This window comes from Amphibalanus amphitrite, unplaced genomic scaffold, assembly GCF_019059575.1.
Source record: "Amphibalanus amphitrite isolate SeventyFive unplaced genomic scaffold, NRLGWU_Aamphi_draft 000185F_arrow, whole genome shotgun sequence".
Lineage (NCBI taxonomy): Eukaryota > Metazoa > Arthropoda > Thecostraca > Balanomorpha > Balanidae > Amphibalanus > Amphibalanus amphitrite.
This window is the reverse complement of record NW_024881680.1, coordinates 413928-441865: the sequence shown is the minus strand read 5'-3', so window position 1 is coordinate 441865 and position 27938 is coordinate 413928. Positions and strand designations below refer to the sequence as shown.

The 27938-nt window shown below is 49.3% G+C and overlaps 2 protein-coding genes across 12 annotated transcripts; one reads left to right on the top strand and one right to left on the bottom strand.

Annotated features, from left to right (window-relative positions):
* Positions 1–2660: 2660 nt before the first annotated feature.
* Positions 2661–17473, top strand: LOC122384279. 2 transcript variants are annotated; one of them, XM_043371515.1, is made up of 3 exons: positions 2661–2783; positions 15363–15557; positions 16251–17473. In XM_043371515.1, the coding sequence occupies exons 1-3, from the start codon at positions 2730–2732 to the stop codon at positions 16437–16439; spliced, it is 438 nt and encodes a 145-aa protein (XP_043227450.1). In that variant the 5' UTR covers positions 2661–2729; the 3' UTR covers positions 16440–17473. The 2 variants fall into 2 exon arrangements, with proteins under 2 accessions (XP_043227450.1, XP_043227449.1); XM_043371514.1 differs by lacking the exon at positions 2661–2783 and adding an exon at positions 5943–6072.
* Positions 17474–18884: 1411 nt separating this feature from the next.
* Positions 18885–27554, bottom strand: LOC122384278 (cryptochrome-2-like). Of its 10 annotated transcripts, none has more exons than XM_043371503.1 (2): positions 25695–26178; positions 18885–20892 (listed from the first exon to the last, which is right to left on the bottom strand). In XM_043371503.1, the coding sequence occupies exon 2, from the start codon at positions 20888–20890 to the stop codon at positions 19271–19273; it is 1620 nt and encodes a 539-aa protein (XP_043227438.1). In that variant the 5' UTR covers positions 20891–20892; positions 25695–26178; the 3' UTR covers positions 18885–19270. The 10 variants fall into 10 exon arrangements, with proteins under 10 accessions (XP_043227438.1, XP_043227445.1, XP_043227447.1 ...); XM_043371510.1 differs by lacking the exon at positions 25695–26178 and adding an exon at positions 27374–27554 and having other exon boundaries at positions 19137–20892; XM_043371512.1 differs by having other exon boundaries at positions 19137–20892; positions 26125–26196.
* Between the last annotated feature and the right edge of the window lie 384 nt (positions 27555–27938).

Below are 27938 nucleotides of genomic sequence, written 5' to 3'. Positions count from 1 at the left end.
GACACCAAAGATGCCTGCTTATCAATTGCTTCAAACGTTTTATTTCAGATTCACATACTTGTAGACAGTGCTCGTGTAGTTTTTCCTTTTCAGCGCTCTTCCTACCGGATTTGATAGCACTGACTGTGCAGTGTTAGACAAAAGAGAAGCAGCAGTGGCAGCAGAGGCGACAGCCTGCCGAGGGCATCACGCTCCTCCGTAGCTGTAAACATCAATCTACCAGGCCACCACCATCTCTCGGTGCAGCTGCACCGGCGGACCGCTGCACTGTCTGACTGCCAGTTGTACTCAATTGTGGCGCATTGGACGCCGATGGAGACGAGTACATCTCCGCCCGCCGGGCGTGGGTTGAAGGACGTCGATGTCGCTGATGGGTGGAACCAGGCGAGCCGTAGCAGTGTGTTGAGGTGTTGTTTAGCCGAGGTCAGGATGGCCCGGGAACCAGAGAGGCGCGATTCTGTAGCGAGGTCGACAACGCACTTCAGAGGCCAGTTCCTGGAAACGAATGATCAAATTGGCACCAATCAATCTAGTCCAGTTTGATTTGAACGATCGATCACAATTTCCCTGAATGGGCTCAAAGGACCGTACTTATATTTGTCAGGTAAAGCTAATGAATGTAATGTCTCCGGTACGTCTTGTGCTATTTTGCTATGCGCTATTGCAGTCTCCCGAACCATACGGTCATTTGACGGCCATGAATTGGTTACAAAGCGATGCCATCTCACAAAGCTGCGTCAATCTCGCAAATAAATAAAGGAGTCAAGTCAATATAACGTAATGATGATGATGATGATGAAAACAGGCTGTACACGAATTTCATTTCTCAAAAGCGGTAACTAATTTATCATTGGGGTCACTGAAGGTATTGGGGAAATAATTCATGACAACGTAACTAAGGCAAACAGCGGCACTAATTGTAACACGAGTTTTTCTCCAGAAACTGTTATTCCACACACAGAAAAATATTGACACCGTTAGCGGTGTAATTGCACAGTACATATCTGAGCACTTGAGGAAAGTTAATTTAGTCCCTTCCCCGCTTAAATTACTCGCGCTTCCAAATGAACACCAGGAAGAAGGTAATAGAACACTGTTAGGAGGGTTGGGTGTTTTACTACATGTAGCAAAACACCCAACCCTCCTAACAGTGTTCTATTACCTTCTTCCTGGTGTTCATTTGGAAGCGCGAGTAATTTAAGCGGGGAAGGGACTAAATTAACTTTCCTCAAGTGCTCAGATTTGTACTGTGCAATTACACCGCTAACGGTGTTAATATTTTTCTGTGTGCAAAGCCAAACGTGACGCGCTAATGCAGCATTTCAAATAGCTGAACCCATCTGATAATAATTGACTTTGTTTTATGAACGAATACCACCGACCTCTGACAGCAACAAATCGCCTATATGTGCGGGCCACGGCTATACCCGTCGACAGCTGAGCCTGATCTGCGCCTCTATGCCGGAAAACTGCACCTCATGCCAGTGCAAATCCCATTATCCCATTACATTTCCTCGTCTGATGGGGAAAGGGACTGCACCACTGATACTATATAGCAAAACTTTCGCTCCATTGAAGTAGGAATGCATTGATTGGTGGCCATAGTTCACATACCCAAAAACATCCTCAGACTGCTGCGCTGTTTTGAAGTAAGAGTGATGCTTGATTGAAGTAAGAATTTTGACGGAGTCCAGCATTGCCTGCATGAGCTGTCTTCTAATTCCACCCATCCAGCCCCAGGGCCATAGGCTTGAAGCCTGGGATCACTGGCTTTCTCTAGCTATTCGACCATATCACTATCTTCTATATTTCAGCTGTGTCATTGCTTTGGAATCCAAACACATTTCGTACACGTTTATGTATATGCCCTGTTTATATGCATAGCCTCAACGGTCTTCTCAGCATTCTTTGATGCTGCACTGGCTTCAGCTGTTTACCACGAGTACACTGGCTGTGCAAACCCCAAAGCGAGAAATGAAACAGGGCTGTAAATGGTCGCATAAATATAAGTGCAGCTCAGACGAATGCCGTCAAAATAGTTAATAGTTATATAGACTATGTAATTATAGGAATAGTGGTAATGCACATAAAAACGTTAAAGGGCTCTTGGACTTAACCGCTCGTTCCTAGCTTAGCGCCTTTAGTTCTTGTTATCTAGTTTTTGCAAGCTTATACAGGCCTTGAGTATAAATTAGGTATATCTTATTTACTCGACCCAATAAGCGAACCGTATTGGACAAAGATATTGCTATCTCCATATGCAATTGCATGCATCATCAGTAGGTGAGGTAGATAATAAAGGGTGTCCCGAAAAAAATTACCACAAAAGTAGAATAAAACTTTTATTTCAGCACCAATCCAAGCTATATTCGTAAGAATATGTAATGGTTTATTCAACCTGAAATCTGGATAGATCAATAAAAAAAACTTCCAAACAGTTTCTCAATGGCAATTCCGTTCCCATTCGGCATTCACTCAGCCCCTAGTCCAGTGAGTATATGACACATACTGCACAGCCCCCCCCCCCCGTCTCGAGCCACTCACGGCCGAGGGGGTAGGGAGGGAGGGGGCGGTTCCGCGCGGCCGATTCAGGTGGGCGTCACCACGCGGTGCGGAACCGACCGAACTGGCGACTCGAGTCCTCCGTCTGAGCCGGTCAGTCCACGCTCAGACCTCGTCGCGACCGGTCCCGTCTTACGAACGCTCTCAGTCGTCACCCAAGCTCAGCCATGGGTCTTACCGATCTCATCCGGCCCTCGGGATTCCTGAAGCTGATTCAGATCGTGAGTACACGGAGGGCGAGTGGCTGGGGACGGTGACAGGTTAATTGCGTTAATTAGAGTAAAACTATTAGCTTCACGCCGTTTAAATTGTTTGTTAAATGTTAAATACATACAGGTATAAACCAGACTGGATGAGCTTACCTTTTCTCTGGCAGATATAAGCAGGAAATTGCGCCTTTATGATGACATGTTTTACACTTCTATATATTCATATTCATAGCAACGTTACATGGTATCAGAGACACGGACAATATAGCATGGGAAAATTTAGGATTGTTTTGGTTGTGCTTTGGTTTAAACATTACTTACCTATCTAGTATTCATATGTATGCATAGTGCACACTCTTTATGTTATTTTATTTCAAAACTACTTTAATGTTTCATTTTCTAATACGTCCCTAATTTAAAACCATTTTCACCTCCCCTTCATACATATAACTTAGTAAGTTCTCCCGAATAGTTAAAGTTGGCGATTTCATATAATCGTCGCTTAGGCACATTACTTTAGATGATGAAATTATTCATTTTTTCAACGCAGCACTGCTTGTTTCGATATGGCAGAACTGCCTATTCTAGCATTTATATTTCGACCATTGTAAGGTAGGCCAGCAAATTATGAAAAGTCATTCAGAATAATTGTCGATGATTGGGGCATTGCTGTACATAGGCTTGTTTCGTCTTTACTCGATAATTGCATATTTAGATTCAGCAACACTATAGGTAATTATACTCTCGCCTCCTTATGTGCCGTTCGAAATTTACATTTCAGGTCATGAGAGCCTACCCGTTGTGAAGTTCAAATGTAGGAACTAAGAAAACATCCGGCGATAATAGCACGCATCAATACCAGACATACCAGACTACAAATACGAGAGTTTGACCTTGAAGGCAGCGAGATTTCAGAGTGCCTCCCTCTGCAACTTGCTCAGTCCGTTTGTGGACGCCTGTCTGGTATTGTGCAAGCTGCAGCCTTTCAAAAAACAGCGATAGCTTGCAGACGCACAGTGCAAAAACAGCGTAAGTTCAACGTACTGCACAAACTGAGAAAAACACGCTTCAGCGGCAACTGATTATAATCCAACCCACGCTGTACGATACAGGATGCATGACATCATCCCTTCATCGCGTTTATTGCCGCAATTGTCCAGCGTGGGAGTGAGCGCCGATATCGGTTCAACTGCATACTGCTGCGAGTGCCAATTTCCGTACCATTCTACCTCCGTGACGGAGCGGTGGTAGAGGTTTTCCGCCTGGATCGCTACCATTTCCGGTTCGGTTCTGACGTGAATAGCGTGGAATGCAACGTAACGAGTAGGAAAACCTGGAATAAGCGCTTACGTGACGCCTTGTGTGAGAATTGCGTAGTATGTATTAGAAGACTGAGCGCTCTAATGTCAAATTTATGGACACTGAATTGCATTAAGTCAGTCTTTTTTTTGCAACAACTGCTTTTACGAAAATAATGCATCCGTGTGAGGCGGTAATTTGCGACTTTGCTGCATTCTCGCATTCGTGATTTTTCTTCTCATGTAAAATTGTCGAACTTCCGGCACTCAACACGCAGCCAACAACATCCTTTTCCCAGAAGCTGGACAAAATGCAATGTCTAATCGAATGCCAATCAAATTATGTCAGCTGTAGGCAGCTTGGCTAATTCGCGTATACCGCAGATAAGCCGCGGCATGTGTGCAGCTGGCCGTTTTCGATACAGCACGATGTAAAGCGAATGGACTGCAGCACCGGATCCTTCGGCGAGCCTCCCTCCTGTGACCTTCAGCCAATCACTCAAAGTCAAAGTCACCCAAACGCACCAGGCCGGTATGTGGCTGGAGGCGCGTCGGCGTCCGCCCGGGAGAAATTGGGCACGCGGGAACCGTGGTGGGGTCCGGATACGGGGGCGAATGGAAGGCCAATCGGACAGCGTGGGCCCTGAAGGGACGCAGGGTGAATAGGTGTGAATTCGGCGGTATGAGCTTTGAAACGTTAAGACGCTTATGATGATGACGTTGACTGACGTCACGACGCGCTCGTGAGATGAGTCAAAGGTGTGTTTTTACCTCGATAGACGGCGCCAATCTGGTGGAGCGTGACCAGCAGCCCGTTCTGCATTGCCATTATGTCCTTGAGCTGGGTGACTCAGATGTTTTCGAGTCCATATGCGTTTGTTTATAAGCGTGCGCCGAATCGTGCAGCTTAATGAGAGGATGTAAGCAAGGGTTATAGGACTGTTGTTGGGTAGGATAATCCGATTTATTAACGTTTCATACCACAACTCTTAAATTGTGTTTGTAGCAATCCTGAACGTCCTAATTATATAAAGTAACGTTTTTCATAATTTTTTTTATAATTATTATAATTTCCAGTAGCAATTTTGACACCGTCGACGTCAATAATACGTATACTTTTTCCTGACGGCCCAAAACTAAAAACACAGAGCTTGAAACATTGAACAGCAGCTAATTCAAATTTCGAAGATGTTTAGCTCGTTTTCTATCATACATAAGCCTTCTTATAGGTATCTAACCATCTCGAAACCTTCAAATGTTATCACCATAAACCATGACGCACAACAATTTAACCGGAGGAGAGGAAGCATTGGTTTCTTGCCGTTTATTAGCCCGAGCCACTAACCGGTCGACTTTTTGCACATCGAACGGGGCACGCTGGTGAGAATCAGGTGAGAACTGGTGTACTCGCGGGCTCACGCTCCACATTCTCGGGCTATTGTCGGTGTGCGGCGACTCGTTCTGGTCGAACTTCGTTCTAGTATGGTCCGGGTTTGACCACCAGGATCCGCGCTCACCAGACAATGGACGGACTGGCCCATATGTTGCCATTTGTTTCCAAGAAAAAAAGATTAATGAACGATGCAGTTGATTACCCGAAAAGGAACTTCCTAAATAAAAAAAAAATGACTTGCGCACAGCTGCACTTACCACTAACCACCTACCACCTCACCATATAGCTTCATCATTTTGACCACATCCTTCCGATGCTTTTCTACCCTCGCTTCCACATCCTTCCCACTCTGTCTGTTACCGGCTCGGTGAACCCAAGTTTGAGCTGTGGGCGGGGCCGCCCTCCTCGTCAAAATAGCCGTAGTTCGCACAGCCGCCGCCAGAGGCGCTGGCCATCACCACGCGTAGCGCAAGCGTACCGTAGCGTGGGACGGGGCCGCCGCCCACAACGCTTCCGTACCTCGTCGAGTGCGACCGACCCTCCACATCTAGCCATGGCCAACCTGCAGGTCCTGTGCCGGCCCTCGGGCCTCCTGAAACTGGTGCAAATCGTAAGTGGAGATCAAAGATCGAACTTGGACGGGCCTCGGCCGATAAACGCTCTTTTAATATAACTTGCCGGGAAATTTGACTGATTTGGTTTCAAGCTTTTCTTTGAAATATTCAGTTTGACTTCGATAATAACAGAAGCATCTTTCTAAGCATGCGATTTTCCATGAGATAAAGGTATGTTTCTAGAGATCAACAAAGCCGGTGCCCCATGCGTTTTTTATTGTCTGTTTATTCATCCGACGCTAAGACTTGCTTTGTTTCTTTGTCGAGGAAGTCGACCGAGCTAAATATTGTGCCAAGCTTCATTTATTCGCACTAGAAAGCTGCAAAGTGCAGAAAGTTTATCAGCGAACTTAATCACACCATATGACAATGAAGGCAATGTATTACACATGGATGTTTACTTAAGTAACGATGGTCAATTAGCTTCACATAATTTACCTTTTACGTACAGTCCTGATGCTTATTCGGACCTTGCAGTGCACCGCTCTTTCCACAGGAAATGCGACCATTCGTATAGTATTAGCACGAGCTCGTTACATTCGCCCGACACATTATTGCCACCCGATATAGGAATGTCGCGGCGTGTGCATGATTTAGCTCTCGTGCTCGCCGATAATCCCTCGCGTTACCACTCCTTTGGTCCTGTAGACCGACGCACAGTGGGCCGATATACCATTCTAGCGCGACAGGGCCTGAATCTTCGAACGGAACCCTTGGTTTTTCGCGAGTAATTCGCGTAAAAAGCGGCCGATCCCAACGAAACTTTCAGTACCCTCGCGATAACTACTTTTACAGCTAACCTGAAAATTTCATGACCCTGACCTTAATGATCTTTGACCTGTGACCTTCTTTCGAGACCATGTTTGGCCGGAATCGACATTCAGCGTATGTCGACTCGCATTAGCCGCGGGTTTGCAGTCTTTCCTTGGTTTAAAGCGTTCAAACATGGGATATTATGTTGCTCCCATGCATTAGGGTGGGTGTCAAGGTCACCAGAAGGTCAGCTAAGGTCATTGACCTTTGATGACCTTGGTTCACTTTTTCGAGTTTTACATGTTTCTAGGCTAGTTTTTGGAGCTGAATTCGAATCTAGCAACCATTTGAACATTTACTATGTAGCTTTGGCGCCTTCGTAACATGTTACAAAGCTGTCAGAGGCGGTTGCCACCTACTGCAAATGCTCGGCAAAACCCTTACTAGTTTTGACCTGACCTGACCTGACCCGACCTGGCCTAAATGTATGAAGACATCATCTATGATCGTAAATAATATTGTATTCGTGATCAGCACCAAAAAAAAACCATAGCAGCCACCCTTTACGACGTTCGAACAGGTCCCGATTTTCCCGACATTTGGGTCATTGACCTGACCTGGAAGGTCAACCGATGACCTAGGACCTTACAATTGGGTATCATCAGCTTCCTCTTGTCACGGGCAACACGCTCGTCTTTTCCGCGAAGCTCTAGCTCGATCAGGGGCGAAACGGCGGGGGGGACCCCTTCTATACCTTACCTACGTTCGCGGCTGGAAAAACGCCACTATGGGCGAGGGTTAAGCCAAATCTGAGGGCTTATTTTAGAAAGACCGCTAAAAGAGCAATTGAATGCACTTTTCCGCGACGATGTAGCTCTATTGGTCCCCGAGGTAAGAGCCGGTTTTCGATAAATGTTGATAAATGCAACATTTTACCTTTGATGACCTCTGGTGACGTGACCTTTGACCTGACCTAGAAATGACTAATTACTCCATCTGGAATTTCGGGCGCTCTTTCGAATGCCACTTACTACGTGTCGCTATGTGGCCCAAGAGCCGAGTTAGAAGGGAGTGTTCAATCAACACCTCCCGGCCCGGCGCGTTTGACGCCGAGCACCGGTCCGGCGCGGGTTGATGTTTGGCTGCTACATCCAAAGTCGCAAAAAGTCGCAAAAAATGACTGTTGGATCTTGTAGTGCAATGAATCATTGACATGTAGCGAGATTTTCGAAGCGGTACTCTGCGGTACTTTTTTTAAAAGTCTATTTGTGTGTGACATCAATTGTGTGAAATTATATTTTCGTCTTTAAATCTTTGCGGTGCCAATACATCATAACCAAGTAAGAGTTCGCCATTTTGATGTGGTTATGTGTGTTTTGCAGACCCGGAGCTATCGTTTGATATATATAAATGTGGAAATCCTCCTCAAATTATAATTATTTTCGTGGATCAAAGATACGTTGTCGTAGAGTGCGGGGGACGAGTTCGGTCCAAACGATTCCGAAGTTCGTGTTTAAGCTAAGTTTTCGCCATGAAATAGCAATTGTGTTGGAAAACAAAGACCACAGCAATGTAGTATGATCATTTTTGAACAAATTGGTATAGGTTTCATTGCACATCCACAAAGTTCGATTTTTTTACCCATGTCGTGCTAGACCTGGCGATCGGCCCTGTGTGCGACGGTAGCCTCCCTCCCCCTCCTCCTCATCCCCTCTCTACTGATAGCGGCTATCGCCCGCTGTTGACGGAAATGTGGGTGGGTGGAGAGATCGAGATTGGCCGGCCAAGTTCACGCGCACGCTAGCGGTCCGTTTCTTCTGGGAACGGACCGCTCGCCGGCTGACGCGAGCCTTCAGAACAGCGCTGGTGTGATCCAAGCTCGGGGCTGGCCTCCGCTGTATGTAGGCCGAATCGAATCACGAGGCACGGAACAGCCTCGAAACGGCTTCTCAGCAGCGTGGTATCCTTGTTAAACAGGTGTCCAGCAAGCGCCTAGCTGTTGGCGTAGGTCGTAGATAACGCATCAAAAGAGAAAGCCGGCTTTGTTTTCGCCAGCGGGCACGCATCAACGCCGCGGCGTGACCGTACGATGGGTGACGTCACTCACGCACTAGCCGCACCGCGCCGAATCTCTCTGCCCGGGGTGCAGTGTGACGTCACAGGTCATTTCCGCTGAGCGGCGGATGTCATGGGAGGGCGGCGGTTGGCGAGGTCGTCAGCGGCGAGTGAAAGCGGCGCTTTTCGAAGGTGGAGCTGCCTCCGGGCCTCGCTACTTGGTCTCTCCCAAAGACGAGTCATTGACAGTCTCCGATACGTTTAATTTTCTACGGTATTTTTACGGTTAGCGGTCCTTTTTCCTGTGATATGTTCTCATTTTTATCTCTCCCTTGGTCTCATACTTTCTTCCCAATTCATTAATTCAGCCCAGATTTGTTTCATTGCGTCCGTTCCCCTAACAATGGTCCCTCAGCTTTGGAATTTCACACACCCGTCTTTAGTCTGCCCTGCTCTCCATTTCAATACATTCCACCGGCCATTCGGTCCCTAACTGAGGGACGGTGTCCGACGTCCCCGGAGTCCGCCCTGCCACCCTGTGAACAATCACCCCTCCTCCCAGTGTGGTGGCCCGCACGGTCACACGGGTTCACACTGAAATAGACAGGTGAATTAGTGGTCCCACGCTGCCACGCTGGCATCCAGGTGTTGAAATGAAGTGGCACGGCGCAGCGGCAGTGAGACACAGAGCGTCCCATTCGTAGCTTTCATTGGTTATCGTAACGCTTATCTCAAAACGTCCGCTCGTACCGTACAGCCTGTAGTCAGTGCGACCCATAGCGTGTCGCTCATAGCATGCCATTTGTAGCGTTCCACCTGTAGCTTACACCTGCAGCAATAACTCATAGCCTTCCACCATAGCGTCACACTGGCTGCGAGTCGTTCGTACGGCGACGCACCTGTGGTCCACCGGCGCCAGGGAAGAAGTGGACCGTGGAGCCCAGTTCCGCCCGCGCGGACCGACCCGAGCGTGTTCCGCCGGCGGACGGTGCGGCGTGCGGCGCATCGGCCGACCGTGGAGACACACCGGCTGCCCGACCGTGACTCCACACGACGCGACGCTCCGGCGACGCTTTCACGACGTTAGCGTCGCGACGGGCGGTGACGTTAGATCGACGAGGTGACACTCGCGCGGCCCGCTGAAGAGGGTTGCGCTGCGGGCAAGAGACACTCAAACGACTCGGTTCGGACCGTTCCCTGAGGCCAACCGCAGTTCGGCTCTAGGCGATGCGTACTGCGTAGCCGGCCTCTGAACGCAGCCCGTTCCTCTGTGCGTCGGTAGCTGTTGGACCCGCCTTTAATGACCGGATACCGGTGCCGGTGAGCGGTGGACCAGGTCAACGCCCCCGGCCGAGGGAGGCGCCAGGCGCTTTGTTCCATGTTCGAATTCGTTTTTGTGAACGCTCGTTCATTGTTTCGGATTAGGGGAGGAGGAAGTGAATACCTATTTCGTTTTCAGAATTAGATATAAGATGATGTTTTGGTTAAAGGACAATATGTCCATTTGCTTGTTATGATCGATGAAGGATTGCTTGACATTCGGATGACAAACAAAGATGCGCCAAGTATGCTTCGCCGATACAGAAATGAGGTCAACGCAGTGACCAGTCCAGTTCAATACCAGAGCCCAACAGACCTGTTGAACTCGCATTTATCGCACAACCGTACAGGCTGCGTCGCCAGCGCGACCCGACAATCAATACCAGCGCGGCGGTTCCCCGAAAACTCTGCCTGCGGTCAGCGGCGCACAGCGTTCTGGAATCGTATCGGTGTCGACATCGGCGCGGCGGTCGGCCGGCGCGCTGCCGAGCTGGCACGACCTCCGGCGGGTGCGTGACGCGCCTCCTCCCCTCCGGAGCAGGCGGCGGGCTCAAACGACTCGGAACCACAGGGCGCGCCGGCACGCTACCGCCGCCCCCGCCCCCGCCCGAACCGTCATCCGCCCCCGCCCCCTCCGACCGGCGTAATGGTCACTTCCGACGGCCGTTTTTGAAGTAGAAGGGTCTGAGCGGAAAGCGCCGGCTCACTGGGACTAACGTCAGACCTCTTTTTCAAGTGGTTTGAATTAATAGTGACTGGAGTGGCTGGCTGAAGCGAGCGAAGCCGTTCGTTAGGTGCGCAACGGCCGACTGCGATAACTCCGTTTTGATGACTGAGAGTACCTATGAGTGTTAAGACGATGGGCATTTTTACACAAAGGCGTAATCGTCCAGGGGCTGCTTGCATAGGGTAAGGTGCCTAATTAGCGACCCTTTCCGATTTGCGACCTACCTCCCTACAGAAAAACTGGCAGGAGAAAACGGGGTAAAAACATCGTCAAAAGGTCAGCCATACCTTGGTTATCAAATCAAATTATTTTCCGGTCGTCGATATTTCTGGTGGGACGTTTCAGGTGAGTTTAAATAAAAATGACGAGTTTCTTATCCAAAACGTGTGTGTTTGGGCCCTCTCTGATGAAAAGCGATGCACATTAGGATGATGCACCTTTTTTATTCTGAATCGTGACATTCCTTTTTTAACTGATTGCCGTTTTCCCATAGTGAATCGCTCAACTGTGCACAGCATGGCGGTTAAAAATGTGTCGCAACGCATATTTCCTATTTGCGCCTGACATGGTCGCAAATAGCTCAAGAAGGGAAAGAAAGGGGAAAAGTGAGAAATGAAAATGAGGTATTGCTGAAGCTTGCAATGTGTGGCGGGGGATGCCAAATGTCGTCACCGACTGCAGGGGTGCCGAATTCAGCGCGGACCTCGAATATCATACAAGAAAGTCCGCAAAATTTGGGTTTCCGCCCTCTTTTCGCCTTCGGTGCATCACGTGATCAGTTTTTACTTGCGTAAATGTGTTGGATAAAGGTTCCTGTTCGAGTGATTGAGTGCTTTGCGTATAGGTTACCTTTTTGAGATCATATTTCATCTTTTCAGGCGTCGCATTTTTTGCCATTTTTAATATGGGGAAACCCATAGACTTATTAGCGACCCTCCCCGGTCGCTAATCGGGAAGAGTTCCCTATTAGCGTTTTTTTTGCAATGGTTTGCCAAAATGCTCACTACAAATAAGTTAGTGAATATTGGGACAGAAAATGACTATATTTTAATAGAAAAATGAACGATCTCTTCGAAAATCAAGCCAGTAACACAGAGGCACCCACAGAGCGTGAGCAATGACGGTTCAAATTAAGGGGGTCGCTAATTAGGCACCTTACCCTACTCACTGCAAGTGTGGAGTTTTTGATGTGCGGACTCCGAGTCCGGACAGAGGCAACTTGTACGGTCATCGGACATGGAGGTCGGGTGTTCACTGACCGAGGAAGCTGCAGGCACCGTGGCACGGTTCTCAATGGAAGTAGAACACGTGCAGGTTGTAGCTTACTTATGATTTGCTTATGGAGCCATGCGTCGCGATTTATAATGTAAAGCCTTGGAAGTCCCGTTGGCCTGCCGAACTGCTTCATTATTCGGTTTAGCAGTCCATTATTCACACAAACTCCGCTGCCATCGCAAACGGCCACTCTATAAGTAATCATGTATCGTGGTGAATAATTACAGATCCTATTATAAATTTGTGAGTATAGACCGTGCTAAATCAAGGCCTTTCAACTCCTTCGAGCTCTGACATTGGTCGCGTGCCTCACGCTATTCACCGGATCTCCATGCGAAAAACGGATGCCCATCCGGTCCCCTTGGATGCTAATTCACCAGTCTTTTCCTGATATTGGTTCGCTTGTAAAATTGGTGCCTTTGTTGTCTTCTTCGGCAAGTCCAGCAGGCACTCGATAACAGTGGAGGTCATTGTATATATCGGACCGTTTGTTTGGCGATTTATTTATCTACATTTTATCTATTTGTAGCATGCCAGTCGTCGGCAATAATGGACGCTTTTAAAAATAATAAATCAGCCGCAAGCTATAAATTTACGATAAATACCAATCATAATTGTGATCCCTCAATTATTCAAAGCTCAGATAGTACCTAGGTACACATCATTTAATAAAGCGTTGTTGATTGGATGTAGTCCCTGGGAAATTTCACACAAAACAAGTCCCATGTCCACTCTGCCATGGCATGGCATCGACTGGGCGACAATGCGGCAGAAATAGGGCAGCTGGTCATACGCAATGATGTTGACCCAAGGCTAACCACGCCGTGCTTGAGTTGACACTAGCACGTGAGAAAGGGAAGTGAGGGGAGATAGCTGGCGGTTATCCGACCGATAACACTCCCAAGGCAGGTGGCCGCCCGACGCCTCTCGATCGGTCCCTCGACGACACGTGGGTGGCATTTAGTAGCACTGGCCTCCCTGCACGCCCTCTGCCTGTTGATGGGCGTCGGGCGAGGTCGGGTCACGGTATGACCTGTTGCTGCTGCTCCTGTTAGACTAGGTGTTCGAGTCTGCTGCGGTGGTGTGCCGTAGCCGACTCACGCCATGTTGTGGCTCGCTTTAAACGGGCTACATAACATGCACTTGTTAGTTGACGCATAATGACACAGTTTGACAATGTTGACATGTTGTCTATTATACATATACCTACAACGGCTTGCATAGCAGCCGGTGCGACGCTTATTACCTCAAGCTACATGAAGCCGATAACATGATAACCGATAACAATCTAATGAAACCTCTAATCTGCGAGGACCATGGCCAAGACACTCCAAAACCTGAGCGTTGCTCGAGCCACTCCGCTCAACAATCATCCCTGCAACGTGACCCATATTTCACCACGGGCCGCCTGCAGTCCCGGTACTGAACAGCCTGGGACCGGGCTCACTCCACTGGCCGGTCCGTGACGGCTATAGCCGGAGCGCCGCGCAGTCGCCCGTCGCTTTGAAACGACACCCCTGGTCCGAGATGGGCCGGGGACCAATCAGGAGCCTTACGGCGACCGGTCACATCGACCGGGCCACACCCAGTCACCCGATCTGGCTGACCCCGCCCCTGACCCCCCCCCCCCTCCGACCTTCCCTGGCTGTCAAACGCTCTTCCGGTGTCCCCGCGCCCCGCACGGCTAATCCATAACGCACGACATTTCCACCGGCGGCACGATGCTTTGGACGTTATCAGATTAATCAGCTTTACATCATTTGGTCTCTACAAATGATTCGTGTAGGTACGCTGAAATGGATGCTTTTCTGCGAGTGTACTTGATAGTTCTATTTTATTTCACGATTGGCTATATACAAAAGGGACAAAGACATTGTTTATTTTATTTGGATTTAAAAGAGCACACTTTGATTTGATCGGAGAGCGTTAATAACTCAATCATGAAAACGGAAATAAAACCTACTTGATTACTGGACATTGATGCAATTTATGCCTATTGGCTATTACTCCGATGAAAATCGCAACCGAACAGATACATTGCTTCAAAACACTTTCATGGCAAACATCAGTAGGGGAGAGCGGGGCAATGGCGGACGGTGGGTAATGCCGGCCACCCATCTCTAGTGAGTACTTTGTCCATCACTAATCAGCTGATGCTGTTTACATTTCAGTTGAGCGCCATTCTAGCACGTGGTGCAAGTTTGTCACGGTAGCTCCATTATTTTCATTTTTATAGCGTTAAATGTGTTTTTCGTATCTGATTTTTAATTTTTGTTGCATCTATTTGCTGACTGTGAAATGTGTTAACGCATTTTCGGAAGTGCTGCTTTGCAATGACCTTCAATTAAGCCTTCCTTAGGCGACTGTTGGATGTGAGGCGTTTGCGACGCAATGCTTTTGACTGCTGCCTGCTTTCTTAAAATAAAGATGACCTCGGGGTTATACCGGACACGTGTCCGGAATGACTCCACGCGGTTTTGTTTGCGACTTCTGTCGTTAAAGCTCAACGTTTCGGGTTGCTGTGTTTACGGCTGTGTTAGTTTGCTTGCTGTTTACGGTTGTGTTAGTTTGCTGCTCTGTTGGCGCCGCGCTGTTGTGTTGCAGCGAGTGCAGTGTTGTGTTGCAGTGCAGTGCACTGTTAACTGCTGAATACAGTTGTCGTTTCTTAATTCTCACTTAAATTTCCATCGAAAGAACGGTTCAAGGATGAATACCAGTGACGATATTTCGACTTTTTGTGCTATTGCACTTAGTGGCCGGCATTACCCCTCGCTTTTTTGCACCTCCATTTTTCACCACATTTCCGCGTAGGCTCTGAATCTGTCATCAGTGATCTGAGATACTAAAACTGGGTGTTATCTGAAAGCCTATTCCTTTGGCTATAACCACAGTCAAAATCACCATAAAATAGCTTCAAATAGCTAAGCTATTGAGCAAAATGCTTATGGTGTCGCCATTGCCCCACTCTCCCCTACCTACATACAAACGTCGGACGATGGCATGTAGCTTAAAAAACAATCCTACACGCTGCTCCACGTGGTTAGATATTTGTTACTTTTGTCTAGATCCAGAGTTTATTAGCGATCCCGTCGCCTCTCGATGCACCAGTGCCCAGCACTCTCTTTGACCACCGCCTCTCTCCCGTCTCTCCCACAGGCCATCTGCCTCACGTGCCTGGGGCTGATCCGCCAGTACGGTCTCCAGTTCGGCACCGGCGGCTGGGTGGTCGAGGGCAACCTCATCGACCGCAACCTGGTCGGCGTGATCGCCTGCGGCGGCATGGTGCTCGTCACCGCACCGCTGCTCATCGCGCTCGTCGCCGGAGAGATCGCCATCGAAAAGTCGTTCCTGGTGGGTATGCGAAGTGGGAAGAAGATCGCAATGTTTTCCGTCGAATTATAGGAGATGTGAGATGAATCGGGTTAGATGCGAGCTCCGTTAGATACGGACTAGCAAAGTGATGCTACTTTGATAATGCTAGAAGGTCATTCCTAATGTGTTCAACGAAAATCAGCCGCTATTTTACCTATACGGTGGTTTTTGCTTTTGTTTTGTTAGAAGCAAGCTCTTTCGGCCATTGCAGAGCTATGCATAGGCGGCGGAACGGGGAGGGCACCGGGCCCTTTGATTTTGGCATTTTAACATTAGCCCATATGGGCGTTGCATGGAAAGAATGTTACCAAAAGTCGGCAGTGCCCCCCCCCCCCCCCTCCCTTAATTGAACGGTGTTCCGCCGCTACTGGAGCTATTGGATGATGGGGTAGGAAGTATAGACATAAGACCTTGGGCTGTATGGGACACCGACAGTGAGCCGCGGAGGCAAGACCGTCCCGATGGGACCGAATTGCCCCGTTTGGACAGTCCGCCCGCTCCCAAACGGTCACCCCGGAGAGGATTTACGGGTCGTGGTGTGGACCCAGCCTCGACCTCCGGTTGTCAGGTGGGATGACCACCAGCCCGGAGAGGGAGTGTGAGGAAGAATGCGGCTGGGTTGTCCTGAGGATGGTGAGGACGGATAATGATGACGGTGGTTTTATTTCGCAGGAGACTCTGTACAACATTGTCGGCTTCATCATGATGATCTCGGCTGGCGCCATGGCCGTGGAGACCTACCATGATGCCGGCAAGGGAGACACGCGCGATGCCGGCCTGGCCATGGGCTCGCTGGCAATCATCAACGCTATCATCTATCTGGTGGACGCCTTCGTCGCTTTCCGTCTGAAGCGTGCCTAAATGCGCTAATCGAGCCCAGAGGTCGGAGTGATGGAGGCTTCTCGGTGAATGTGGCGCCACCTGCACTACGCTTGGGGCGACACCTGCGTTGGCAATGACATCTATAACACTGGACACTCAGAGTCCGATACCTGAGGCAGCCGCGGAGATACATAGGTGTGCTCTGTAATGCTTCCGCCGGACCAGCGAGCTGTGCCTTGCATTGAACGCGAGGCCTTGTCGCTTTTCCTCCCTTGGTCACTGTTCCATGGTCGTGTGGTGTTCACTGCCGCGTTCCAATATCCTCTTCTTACGGATTTTGTATCGGTTAATGAATGGTAACGTGTATTTATTGACATACAATATTAGTTGCACAGCGAGTAACTTCGCTTCTAACTTCATCAAAACTCGTATTTATGCTTATTATAAATCCACCCCCAGAGGTGGTGTGATGACATCACCTATCTCGAAAGATGGTGTCGGAGCGCATCGTTACCTTTCGCCTGAGCCTGACGTTTAGAAATATTTATATTTTTCATTACCTTTGGAGCAAATGTTTTTACGAATAGTTTTTTTATATTCATATACAAGCCACTCATGTTCTTACCTATTTTCACATGGTGTACCTGAACCCCGTGGAGCTGTTTATGAGAAAAAAAACTGTCCGTTCCATGCAAGAGGCTCGTAACAGTCACTGAATTGTATTTCCTTTATGCTGGGGAGAAAGAGAGAGGGAGGGAAGTGCTAGTGTAGAGTGGTCAGTTTAGCTCTGCATTTTTGTGAGCGCATGCTATTGATGTTAATTAAGGTCGTAACCCACCCGAGTGTGCAGTTTGTGTGTTTTACGCAGTGAAAGAAAGCTATTCGGTGTATTTTGCATGAAAATGATCATTCCATTATTAAGATTCATCTTTCTTTTGTATAAGGTCCCTGTGTAGATCGCATGTGCGGCGCGCACTGATTTTTAGGCAGGCGTGTGAAAGCACCGTATGTTTGCATTGGCATGCTCTTCATTCCTGTTGGGTGGTTTTGAGCAATAAAAAATACAATTTAAAGGTAGTGTGCCACCTTTGAAAGATTTCCCATTTTATTTTTCCTAGGATAAGAAGCTTCTGTTTTTACCTAATATCGCAAAAAAAATCAAAAATGGGCCTGGAATAGTGCCTTTTTCGCCTAAAAGTTTATCGGTTTTTAGATATGTATAACAACTGTAGTGGGCTCACCTGCAAACAGGCGTCGGGCAACAATCGCGAATGCGGCGCACTTGTGACAATAAGCAAGGGTCATTATAGTGTTACGACCATACGACGTACGGCAATGAGTTATCAGCTGTCTAATCGTAGACAACACAATGTCGAGCCTTAAACTGTAAGCCCGTATTGGTATTGTTTCTTTTATTTGGCTGTCGAACATTATTTATGGTTTGAAATATGATTTTATGTAAAATAATTGATATGAAAAAGCCGTCTTATAAGTTATGACCCCATTTCACCACACGCAAGTGGCAGAAATGACAATGATCAGCTGACGCATTTTTCTTGGCCGAAGTCAGAGCGCGCAGCCCGACGCACCATCACCGCACCACAAAGTATGAGCAGAAGCCGCGCCCAAAGCCAGGGCCCCGGTAACGTGAGGTAGCTGAGTCGGGGCAGCGTGCGCTGACCCAAGCCGGGGCCGCAGCTTTGGGCGCGGTCTACCGCATCCCCGCGGGCAGCCCCGGGCTATCACATGACACCGGGAGGACGCGCGGCTCCGGCTTGGGTCAGTGCACGCTGCCCTGACTCGGCTACCTCACGTTACCGGGGCCCTGGCTTTGGGCGTGGTCTACCGCACCACCTAACAGGCGTGTTCGAAACCGCAGGAGCTGATGATGAACGGGTTTATCGAAACTTGATTGGATGAGCATATCGGTAATAGCGATTTCAGTGTGTGCATTTATTGTTCATAGTGGTGTGAAATGTGGTTGGGGTACGACCGACAACCCGTCGGGGCGAAGTTCGCACTGGGGTACTCAAAATTTGAAGAATTTAAGACGTTTCCATGAGTTTTGAAGGTATGGATAAGTTCTAAAAATCCGGTTCTCCTTATCTGGGCCATTAACTCCATACGGTCCAAGAAAGCTGGCACACTACCTTTAAATTGAGACTGTGGTTATAGGTATAAAAGAACCCCACTTAGGTACATCGAGATTGTTTCGTGACGAATCTAACTAGATGGAAGCCGGAAGGTCCAAGTCTGTGCATCAAATATGGGCTTACTTTTTATATGGACGGTTTAGCTGGATTTAGTCGCCTTCTTGGTCTAACTGACAATAAAAATTCAGCCTGAGCAACCCTTCGGTCCACAGTGGCGTAGTAGTTCGAAAGACGACCACTAGATGTCGGGCAGCGCCTCACCGACCGGCCGACCGCCGATGTGATGTAGGTGAGTGTGTTCAGTAGTAACTGGTATAACACTGAGATACACTTTTTACGGTTTGCCGAATTCTAGGTATGTTCGGAAATTTATTTTGCTTTAAGCATACTAGCACAAAGAACATGTCCTTGTAACCATGTAACCATGACCATCAGTACACGCCATGAACACACGATCCAAAACACTGGTAGAACGTTAATTGTTGAGCTGAGCAGCGGCAGCATTCGTCTGCTCAACCACAGGAGATTCTTCACCTTCATGCACCGCCGGACTGCTGGTGCTGGGATAAACTACAAAAGCCACTGACCAGCTGAGCGATTCTGCCCCCAGCAACCCTACACCGCTGACACACGTCTCCCATTCCCTCTTTGAGTCATGAAAACGTCTCCGTAACTTCCTGCTGAAACACAACCTCCCTTGAAGGCGGCCAATCGCGCTTATTTTTTTGACCTTGTCTTTTTGCTTGGTGACTTTGAATTCGACTGAGTTGATCGTTTTTGGCTCTTTGAAGAGGCCGCTGACCCGCTGTGCCCCTTGCCGTCTTGAGAGTCGGCCCCAAGACCGGCAGCCGGCGCCGGGTGGGCCGCCTTCCCCTTCTTGTAGGCGGCAGCCATCCATTCGATGTTCCTTGGGCGCACCTTGTCGTGGTCGACGATGGGCTTCGGATAGTCGCGGCCGACGATGCAGCCGGCAGCCTTCTGCGTTGCGATGGGCGCCTTCCACGGCTCGTAGATGTACTGGGACGGATACTTTCTTAGCTTTGGCAGGTACTTTTTGATGTAATCGCCATTCGGATCAGTCTTTTTCCCGAAGGCCACCGGACTGTATACCCTGAAGAACTGGTGAAAGAAGGCTGACGCCGACAGCCACATCCAATTTGCAGCGTTCAGCGACCAATCAGCATCCAGCAGCAGCTCGTCAAACACCTTCATGCCGTGCTCCCAGCTGATGAAGAGGTCGCCGCGGGTGAGGAAGCAGGCCACGGCGTGCCGCGCCAGGTGGTGGATCCAGCCCTCCTGGCGCAGCTGGGTCATGACGGCGTCGATCCACGGATACCCGGTGCGCCCCTCAGACCATGCCTTTAGGAATTCTTCGTTCTCTATCCACGGAATTTGCCGACAGATGGCGTTGCCCTCCATACGGTCGAAATTGGGGGTGTTCGCCCCAACTACGTAGAAGAACTCCCTCCAGAGTAGCTGGCCGTGTAGGCTGACCGGTGGTCGGGTGTAGTTGCCGCGGCGACTGTACACATCGGCCAACCGATGGTAGAACAGGCGCGCCGACACGCAGCCAAACTTCACGTACGGGCTCAGCACGGTGGTGCTCGGCTGGAGCGAATTCGGAGCTGTCTTGGGCTTCTCGAACCGGCACACCCAGTCGGGCCGAGCGAGCGAGCGCTCGAGGCGCGCCAGTCCCTCTGTCTCGCCGCCCGGGTACAGTTCCTCGCCCAGCTGTTCGGCGTCCACGCCCAGCTCGGCCAGACTGGGCACGGAGAAGTGTCCGGCAGGCTGGCCCGGCGGCGGCAGTGAGCGCGGCGCCGGCTCGGCCGCCACCGGCGCGCCCAGCTGCTCAACCAGTGTCACCATTCTCTGGTAGGTGAGTGGCGGCTTTCCGCCATTGGCGGCCAGCACCTGCGCTGGCTCATACAGCGTGTGAGAAGTCACACTGGTAACAGCGCAGCTGAGTTCGCGGGCCAGTTGGGCGACGCGCGCGTCCCGAGCCACTGCGTACGGCTCCGTATCCGTTTCAAAAGTGATCCGTCGGACGTCCCATTCGCGGATGAGTTTTGGTAATACCGTCTCTGGCGATCCGCGACACACGAGCAGGCGCGATCCGAGCAGCTGCAGCGAGCTGTCCAGGTCGCTGAGGGCGCCCACAAGGAAGCGCCACCGGTTGGCGCCCACCCGGCCCGAGCGGGTAAATTGCGGATCCAGGATAAACACGGGCCGCAAATGGTACCCTGACTGGGTAGCGTAGTCGACAGCCTTCAGCAGTGCCGGGTTGTCGTGCAGCCGCAGACCCTTGCGAAACCAGTGGATTACCACAGGAGGCGACATCGCTGCAGCAAACCAAATAAAAAAAAAATATTCACTGGGAGAGCCGAAACAACTGCACTGAGATACACTTGCAAATGCACATAAAAAACTCACCAATGCAAAGTTTTGGTAACCATCATGTAACCAGTGATTGTAAAAATACATACATCGTAATTTGTAATGCATGACACTCACCACTTAACGAGATATGCCTGTTTTCTTTTTGAAGGTGATTCAAGGTTATGCAGTGGCATGTGATTTAAAAAAAAAACTCACCAATATACACCAAAATTTCAGGATATATAGAGTTCAAAACAACCTCAAACACTGCCTGATTTGGATGTGTATCGTGTATCACTACAAATTAAGTACATCAACGTTCCCTTTCATCTTTAAGTGGGACGTTTGCAAGGCCCCGGGACAGTTTTTGGTTAAGTGCCTACCCATGACACCTTCTAAAAATTCCTGTAGCAGGCATGGGCGTCGAAAGCGGGGAGGGCGGGGGATGTTCCCCCTAGTCGAGAAATCCGAGGGGGACGTCCGGGTCCCCCCAAAAAAGAAACGCCCAAGGATGGCAATTTGCAGCGGTTATTCGCAATAAGGAGCCATGTAAACAGAAACAAACATACAAAATAATTTGGATTATGATCAGTTCGACCGTGCACAAATAAGACCTCTGGTGAATGTAAATGTGCTTGAGCAGCTTGTTAAATTCGGACCTGTCAAAGACCCGAAAGCTAGGGTGGCACCACGGGGAGGGGGATGCTGGGATTTCCGCTCCATGAACATCACCGGTGCACTAGGAAATTTGTGGCATAGATCTTAGTCACGTTAACGGATGTAACTGACAAGTAGACGAACTACGAAGGGTGCTCTACCTTCCAGCAATGCTGCAACAAGGCAAAAAGGCTAATTTCAGATCACCTACCTACTGCTTCACTGTCCCTTTGTTGACACAAGATCACAGACGCAGACATACGAATCTGAATTATAAAATGGATGGCACTGATCATACCCTTACTGGACCAGAAAACTTAGAGACAGTGCTTCTTGACTTGGTGGCCTGACTTAACCCTCGCCCGCACATGGGGGGGGGTTGCCACCCCCCTCCCCAGGTAGTTTTTCTGTTCTGCATTTAACATTTTTAAAGCTAGAAGCCTGATTCTTGTATAGCTGCTCCTCTACCTATCCTTTCTCAGCATCAGTGGCGCAGCCAGAACTCTGGCGACGGGGGTGAGACACGTTCGCGATGGGCCCCCCAGCAAAGTGGGCCCCCCTCAACCTAATGGGGGCCCCTTACCAACAACAAAAGTTCAGATCATTGTCCTGATCATTAGCAGCCAAATCGGGGAAAAGGACAAATATCTCTTGATCTGAAGAGGCACATAAAAAACAACAGCATATTTACAGAAACACGACCATTCTGCCCATATTTGATAGACAGCGTGCAATTGATGGCCAGCGGCCACTCAAATGGTCGGGCTAGGTCAAAAAGCTTTTAAAAAAGATCAACATCAGTTTTTCGACTATTACTTTGGATATAGGAGACGAGGTAGAGTAATGAAATTGTCTTGAAGGTGTTAAATCATCCATACGGATCAGTTGATGACCATCATGAACTTCTCAAGTAAGGGCATGACCTTGATCTGCGGTCACATTTTGAAGTTGAACTTTTTATGTGAAATTATAGGTGTTAACATTCGATGCATGTTAACGAGAGAATGATGACAAAGTAAATGTCTCATAATTTTTCTCACCAAAGTTCTTGCAAAAGTTTTTAGCAAAACTATTTTGGTAAAATGCGACTATTTAGATGGTTTTGCCCTCTGCTCTGTTGCCAAACCATTGACATGAGGCATTGAGGTCAAATCTTAAAAGCGAAAACGTTTTGAAAGGCCTATCGAATGTGTTGTTCCGCGAAGCTCTAGCTCTTTGGTTCACGAGTTATACGGTTATTTGTGAAAATATAAAAACTAGAATTTTTTCGTCGTAATCTTGTCTTTGTGTTTATCATAATTTTATCATAATTTCATCTTCAATGACCTCAGCGATGACCTAATCGAAAAATGACCTCTACGATTCTGAAGCATCCTACAGCTATCTGTTGCCTTTCTCGTCTTTCTAGCCTTCTTAAATTATGATCGGGTTTGGCCGATACGCCCCCCCTGGCTGATTGCAGGCGTTAGAGAGCTATCGAACCCACTTTCAGCGCGCTATAGCTTTATATGTCCTCGAGTGTCGAAATAGGCGAAACTTTTCCATCGATGAACATGATGACGTGGGCTTTGGTCTGAACTGCAACATGACTGAAGTAATTTCTCAATGATTTTCGACGCTCTTTAGAAAGCCGCCTACCGCCGCACTTGTCGCTACGTGACCCTGGAGTCAGGCTAGAAGGGAATATTCAAACATCCCCTAGGGGCGTAAAACTGGAAAGCCTGGGGCCCTGCTCTGCGGGGCGCGGTCGAGCTAGGCTAGAGCCAGTTCGGGATGTTTACAAGCCCTCGTAAAGCTATCAAGAATCTGCATAGAGCACAGACCTTCCAAGACTTGGGGGTTTAGCTATCAACAATCAACATGGTCTTTTGAGACCTGCGTGGTGGCTATCAGAGGTCGGTGGGCCCCTCAAAAGCCGGTGCAGGAGCCTCAGGTGTCAGTTTGGAGCCATCATGGACCGGCGTGGAGCCCTGATGAATACCTAGGCGTCAAACCCCTAGACGTCAGGGTGGGGCCGGGCGGTGAGGCAGGCACAGGCCTGAAGAGAAGAGGAATTTTCAGATGTCGGCTTGGCATCTTAAGGGCCCTGCGTGGCTTTCTCAGAGGCTGACATATCGTACTGCGGGACCTCCATGAGCCTCAAAAACCTCTATGGGCCCCCTCACGCTTGGGGTAGGCTTCCTGAAGCATAAAATCTCTGAGTCTTGAGATGGGCCCATTAGACATGAACTGGGCCATCAATATACATGTGGTGAGTTGACCTATATCAAACATGATATCGGCTCAATCAGGATTGGGATAGGCCCTCTCAGACCCAGACCAGGCACGGAGTACGGACCCTCCCACACATAGGATGATCCTTTCATTCCTGGGATGAGTCTTCTCAGGCCTGAACTGGGCCCTCTCATACCTGAAATGGCCCCTCTCAGGCCTGAAATGGCCCTCTCAGACCTGACATTAGCCCTCTCAGACCTGAAATGGGCCCCTCTCAGGCCTCAAACAGGACCTCAAGGGCCTGAAATGGGCCCTCTCAGGCCTGATATTAGCTCTCTCAGACCTGAAATGGGCCCTCTCAGACCTGAAATGGGCCCTCTCAGACCTGAAATGGGCCCCCTCAGCCCGGAAATGGTCCCTATCATGTCGAAAAAGGGCCCCCTCATACCGTAACTGGGCCATCTCAGGTCTGAAATGGTGCCTCTTATGCCTGAAATGGGCCCCTCTCAGGCCTCAAACGGGCCCTTTCAGGCCTCAAACGGGCCCTCTCTGGCCTCAAACGGGCCCTCTCTGACCTCAAACGGGCCCTCTCTGGCCTCAAACAGGCCCTCTAGGGCATGAAATGGGCCCTCTCAAGCCTGAAATGGGCCCCCTCAGGCCTGAAATGGGCCCCTCTCAGGCCTGAAATGGGCCCTATCAAGCCTCAAGCATGCCCTCTAGGGCCTGAAATGGACCCCTTCAGGCCTGAAATGGGCCCTCACAGGCATCAAATGGGCCCTCTCAGGCCTGAAATGGGCCCCTCTCAAGCCTCAAACAGGCCCTCTAGGGCCTGAAATGGGCCCTCTTAAGCTTCAACTGGGCCCTTTCAGGCCTGAAATGGGCCCTCACAGACCTGAAATGGGCGCTCTCAGGCCTGAAATGGCCCTCTCATGCCATGGAACGGGCCCTCCTATGCCTTGGATTAGGTTAATCAGGCCTTGGATGTACCCCCTTAAATCATAAAATGGGACTATAAATCCTAAAGGGGGGGGGCTATCAGGCCTGAAAACTGTTTTTCAGTCCTATGACGGACCTTGACATTAGAGATAAAAAATTGTCAGGCTGCATAACGTTACAGTTCGAATCGACGGTGGGCCCCTTGGATAAGAGACGGGGGTGAGATCTCACCCCTTTCACCCCCCCTGGCTGCGCCACTGCTCAGCATCCACTGAAAATTTCAAGTTTATGTGGTTTTTGGTAGATATGACGTTGTTTTTCAGGTCATGTCATGACCCAAACGACCAAAACTCAATATCTTGCGTTAGCTATGCTATGGGTCTTGTGAGCTTTTGACACCTTGACTTCGGTATGTTTTTGCAAGTCTTACCTCCCACCTATCATGAAACCTGTTATTCGACGATGTGCAGATGTCAGGGTCAGGGTCAAAGTCAACCTAGGTCATCTAAAAACATTGCATTTTAGGCTTGCTGAATTTCCTTTTCGTGAAGTTTTTTTTTTACTGCATTTTTGGTCGGAGAGTGAGAGGCCATCAGGGGCGCGGGAACTACTTTCCGACTGGGGGGCACACCATAATAGAGATTAACCTAGGGTACCCCCAAATCTAGTTTTCTCACCGGTTTTAGGCCACTTATTTTTCACCCCTCGGCTTTTTCAACAAAAAAAAAAACATTTGCAAAAAAGTGTGGTATTCCGTCTCAAAGCTGTGGAGGCACCGCCCCCATGGCCCCAGAGTTGGGGGGCAAGCTGCCCCCACTGCCCCCCCGGCTCCCGCGCCTATGGAGGCCATCGTAACCTAGCGTTTCATTGTAGTTCATTCAATCTGATTAGTGTCACGCCATCTTAAAAAAAAACACTTACTCTTCACATTTACACCAAGTTTCCTGCAAAATCTTACCTTGAAACACTAGAAAAATCGATGGAAAAACGACTCCCTCAGAGCACACGAACCCGCGCCATTACCATCACGGTCGATCCAGGGTCCGATGGGTCCGATCTACTCAAGGATGGACCGGGCCTTGGATGCAAGCGATGCAAGATTACTTTTTACGGTTATATAGCCTTGCTTTTTACTAATCTTGGATGGACCATGGACCCAAGGCGATGGCAAACCGGCGATGGACCTCAAGGATCTATTGCTATTTGCTCGGCCTCCGCCCATTGACCTCTAAAAAAGCTTGTCAAGATTTAAATACTTTGACATTTGGTGTTTTTTTGTGGTTTAAGACGCATCGTTTTTAAATAAGTTGTATATTAAATGTAAGGGCATCATATTAGCTAACATAATTTCCCTAATGTTAAATTGTTAGCTTATCGTTTTGCAGTACACAAAGTTTCCAGTAGGCATGCCGTAAGAATTGGTAAGAATCTTGGGCATGCCCAACGCCGGCCCGACGTCGGCAAACATCGGAGGGGTGTTCACGGGCACCGCACACTGCTGCGTGCGGTGTGTGCGGTGCGTCCAGCAGGCTTGGGGGTAGGGGATGGATAGGCGGTTCTGACGTCACGGCTGCGTGCGGTGGACGGTCCGCTGTGGCCAGTCCCGGGTCCCGACCGGCCACAGCGATCGCTGTGTGCGGTGACGGAAGGCTGACGTAGGGACGCAGTGGGCGGAGCTTCGAGACTGTGTGCGGTCCGACCGCACACAGGGCCCGTGAACAGCCCTGGTGACGTCGGCATCTCGTCGTCGTCGTCAGTCCCCCCGGCCCGCCGGGCGGACCGTAGCTCTTGGGCTCTGGAGGGATCTGGCGGCAGTGGCGCGGGAACCGGGGGGGCTAGGGGGGGCTGAGCCCCTCCAACTTTTCGGCTGGGGGGGCTCGTAATGTATTTGAGCCCCCCCAGCTGGAGGAATCGAAATCGGAAATCTACCAACACAATTTCATAGATTCATACATAGGCGCGGGAACCGGGGGAGAGGGCAGTGGGGGAAGCTTGCCCTCACAACTCTGGGGCCGTGGGGGCGGTGCCTCACAACTTTTCATGAGGCCAGGAACCGTTGGGGCAGCTTGTCCTCCCCAAATTAGGGGTTGTGAGTTACAAAGGAAGAAAGCATGTGAGTGAAAAATCCACCTATTTTACTGACTCGGCAACTCATTTGGCAGCTTAAAACCATTATTCCAGGTTGCCAAAACGGTAGTTTCTTCACCCAGCTGAGACGGAATACCTCACTTTTTTGCAAATATTTTCTTCTTCTTTTTTCGTTGAAAAGGCCAAGGTCTGAAAAATAAGTGGCTTAAAACCGATGAGAAAGCTAGATTTGGGGGTACCCTACACTGAAAAAAATTTTTACTCACTTTTCTGAGTAATGACTGAGTTGCCATTTTGTCCAATGGTAAAACTCACTCTAAATCCGCGTACTCAGGTAAAACTCAGGGCGGAACGCAGGTAAAACTCGGGCAAAACTCATTGCAAGTGAGTAGCATGTGAGTAACAAAGTGAGTTGCCATTTTGTCCGATGGTAAAACTCAGATAAAACTCAGTAAGTACTCATGCGTAACTCATGTCCTACTCAGACAACTCAGGCCAAACTCAGGTATTAGTAAGTCATTACTCATGAAAAACTAGGAAGTAACTCACATGTAACTCAGCTGGTACTAATGTATAACTCAGGTGGTAGTACGGCCATAACTCAGTTGGAACTCATCGGTTATTCAGTGAAAACTAGGGCTGTACTCAGGACGTACTCACGTCGATAACTCATACGATACTCGGGTGTTACTCAGGCGCCGCCTGAAACGGCTGATCGGATTCGTTTTATATTGGCTCAAGCCAATGTATAGGCTCGCCGCCCATGATAACAGCTGCCGCATCAGCATTATGCAATATGCATGCATGATGCTCATACAACAGCCACTACCAGGCAGCTAGTCTATATATTGGGATTGGCCAATATATAACGAATCATTGCCCAAAACCAGCATACATATCTGTATTATACCATGCCCGACCAACGTCTAGTCTTGCACTATTCGCCCCAGCCCTTACAAGAAATACATGTTTGTAGAAACGGTCGCATTGCGCTGTATTTCAATTCTGACACACGCCAAACTGCGTCGGGGGGGGGGGGGGGATCAACTCCACGTCAGCTCAGCTTCACTCTTTTGCCAGCTTCTCGACCTCAGTCTTCGCGCCTACAGGTGGC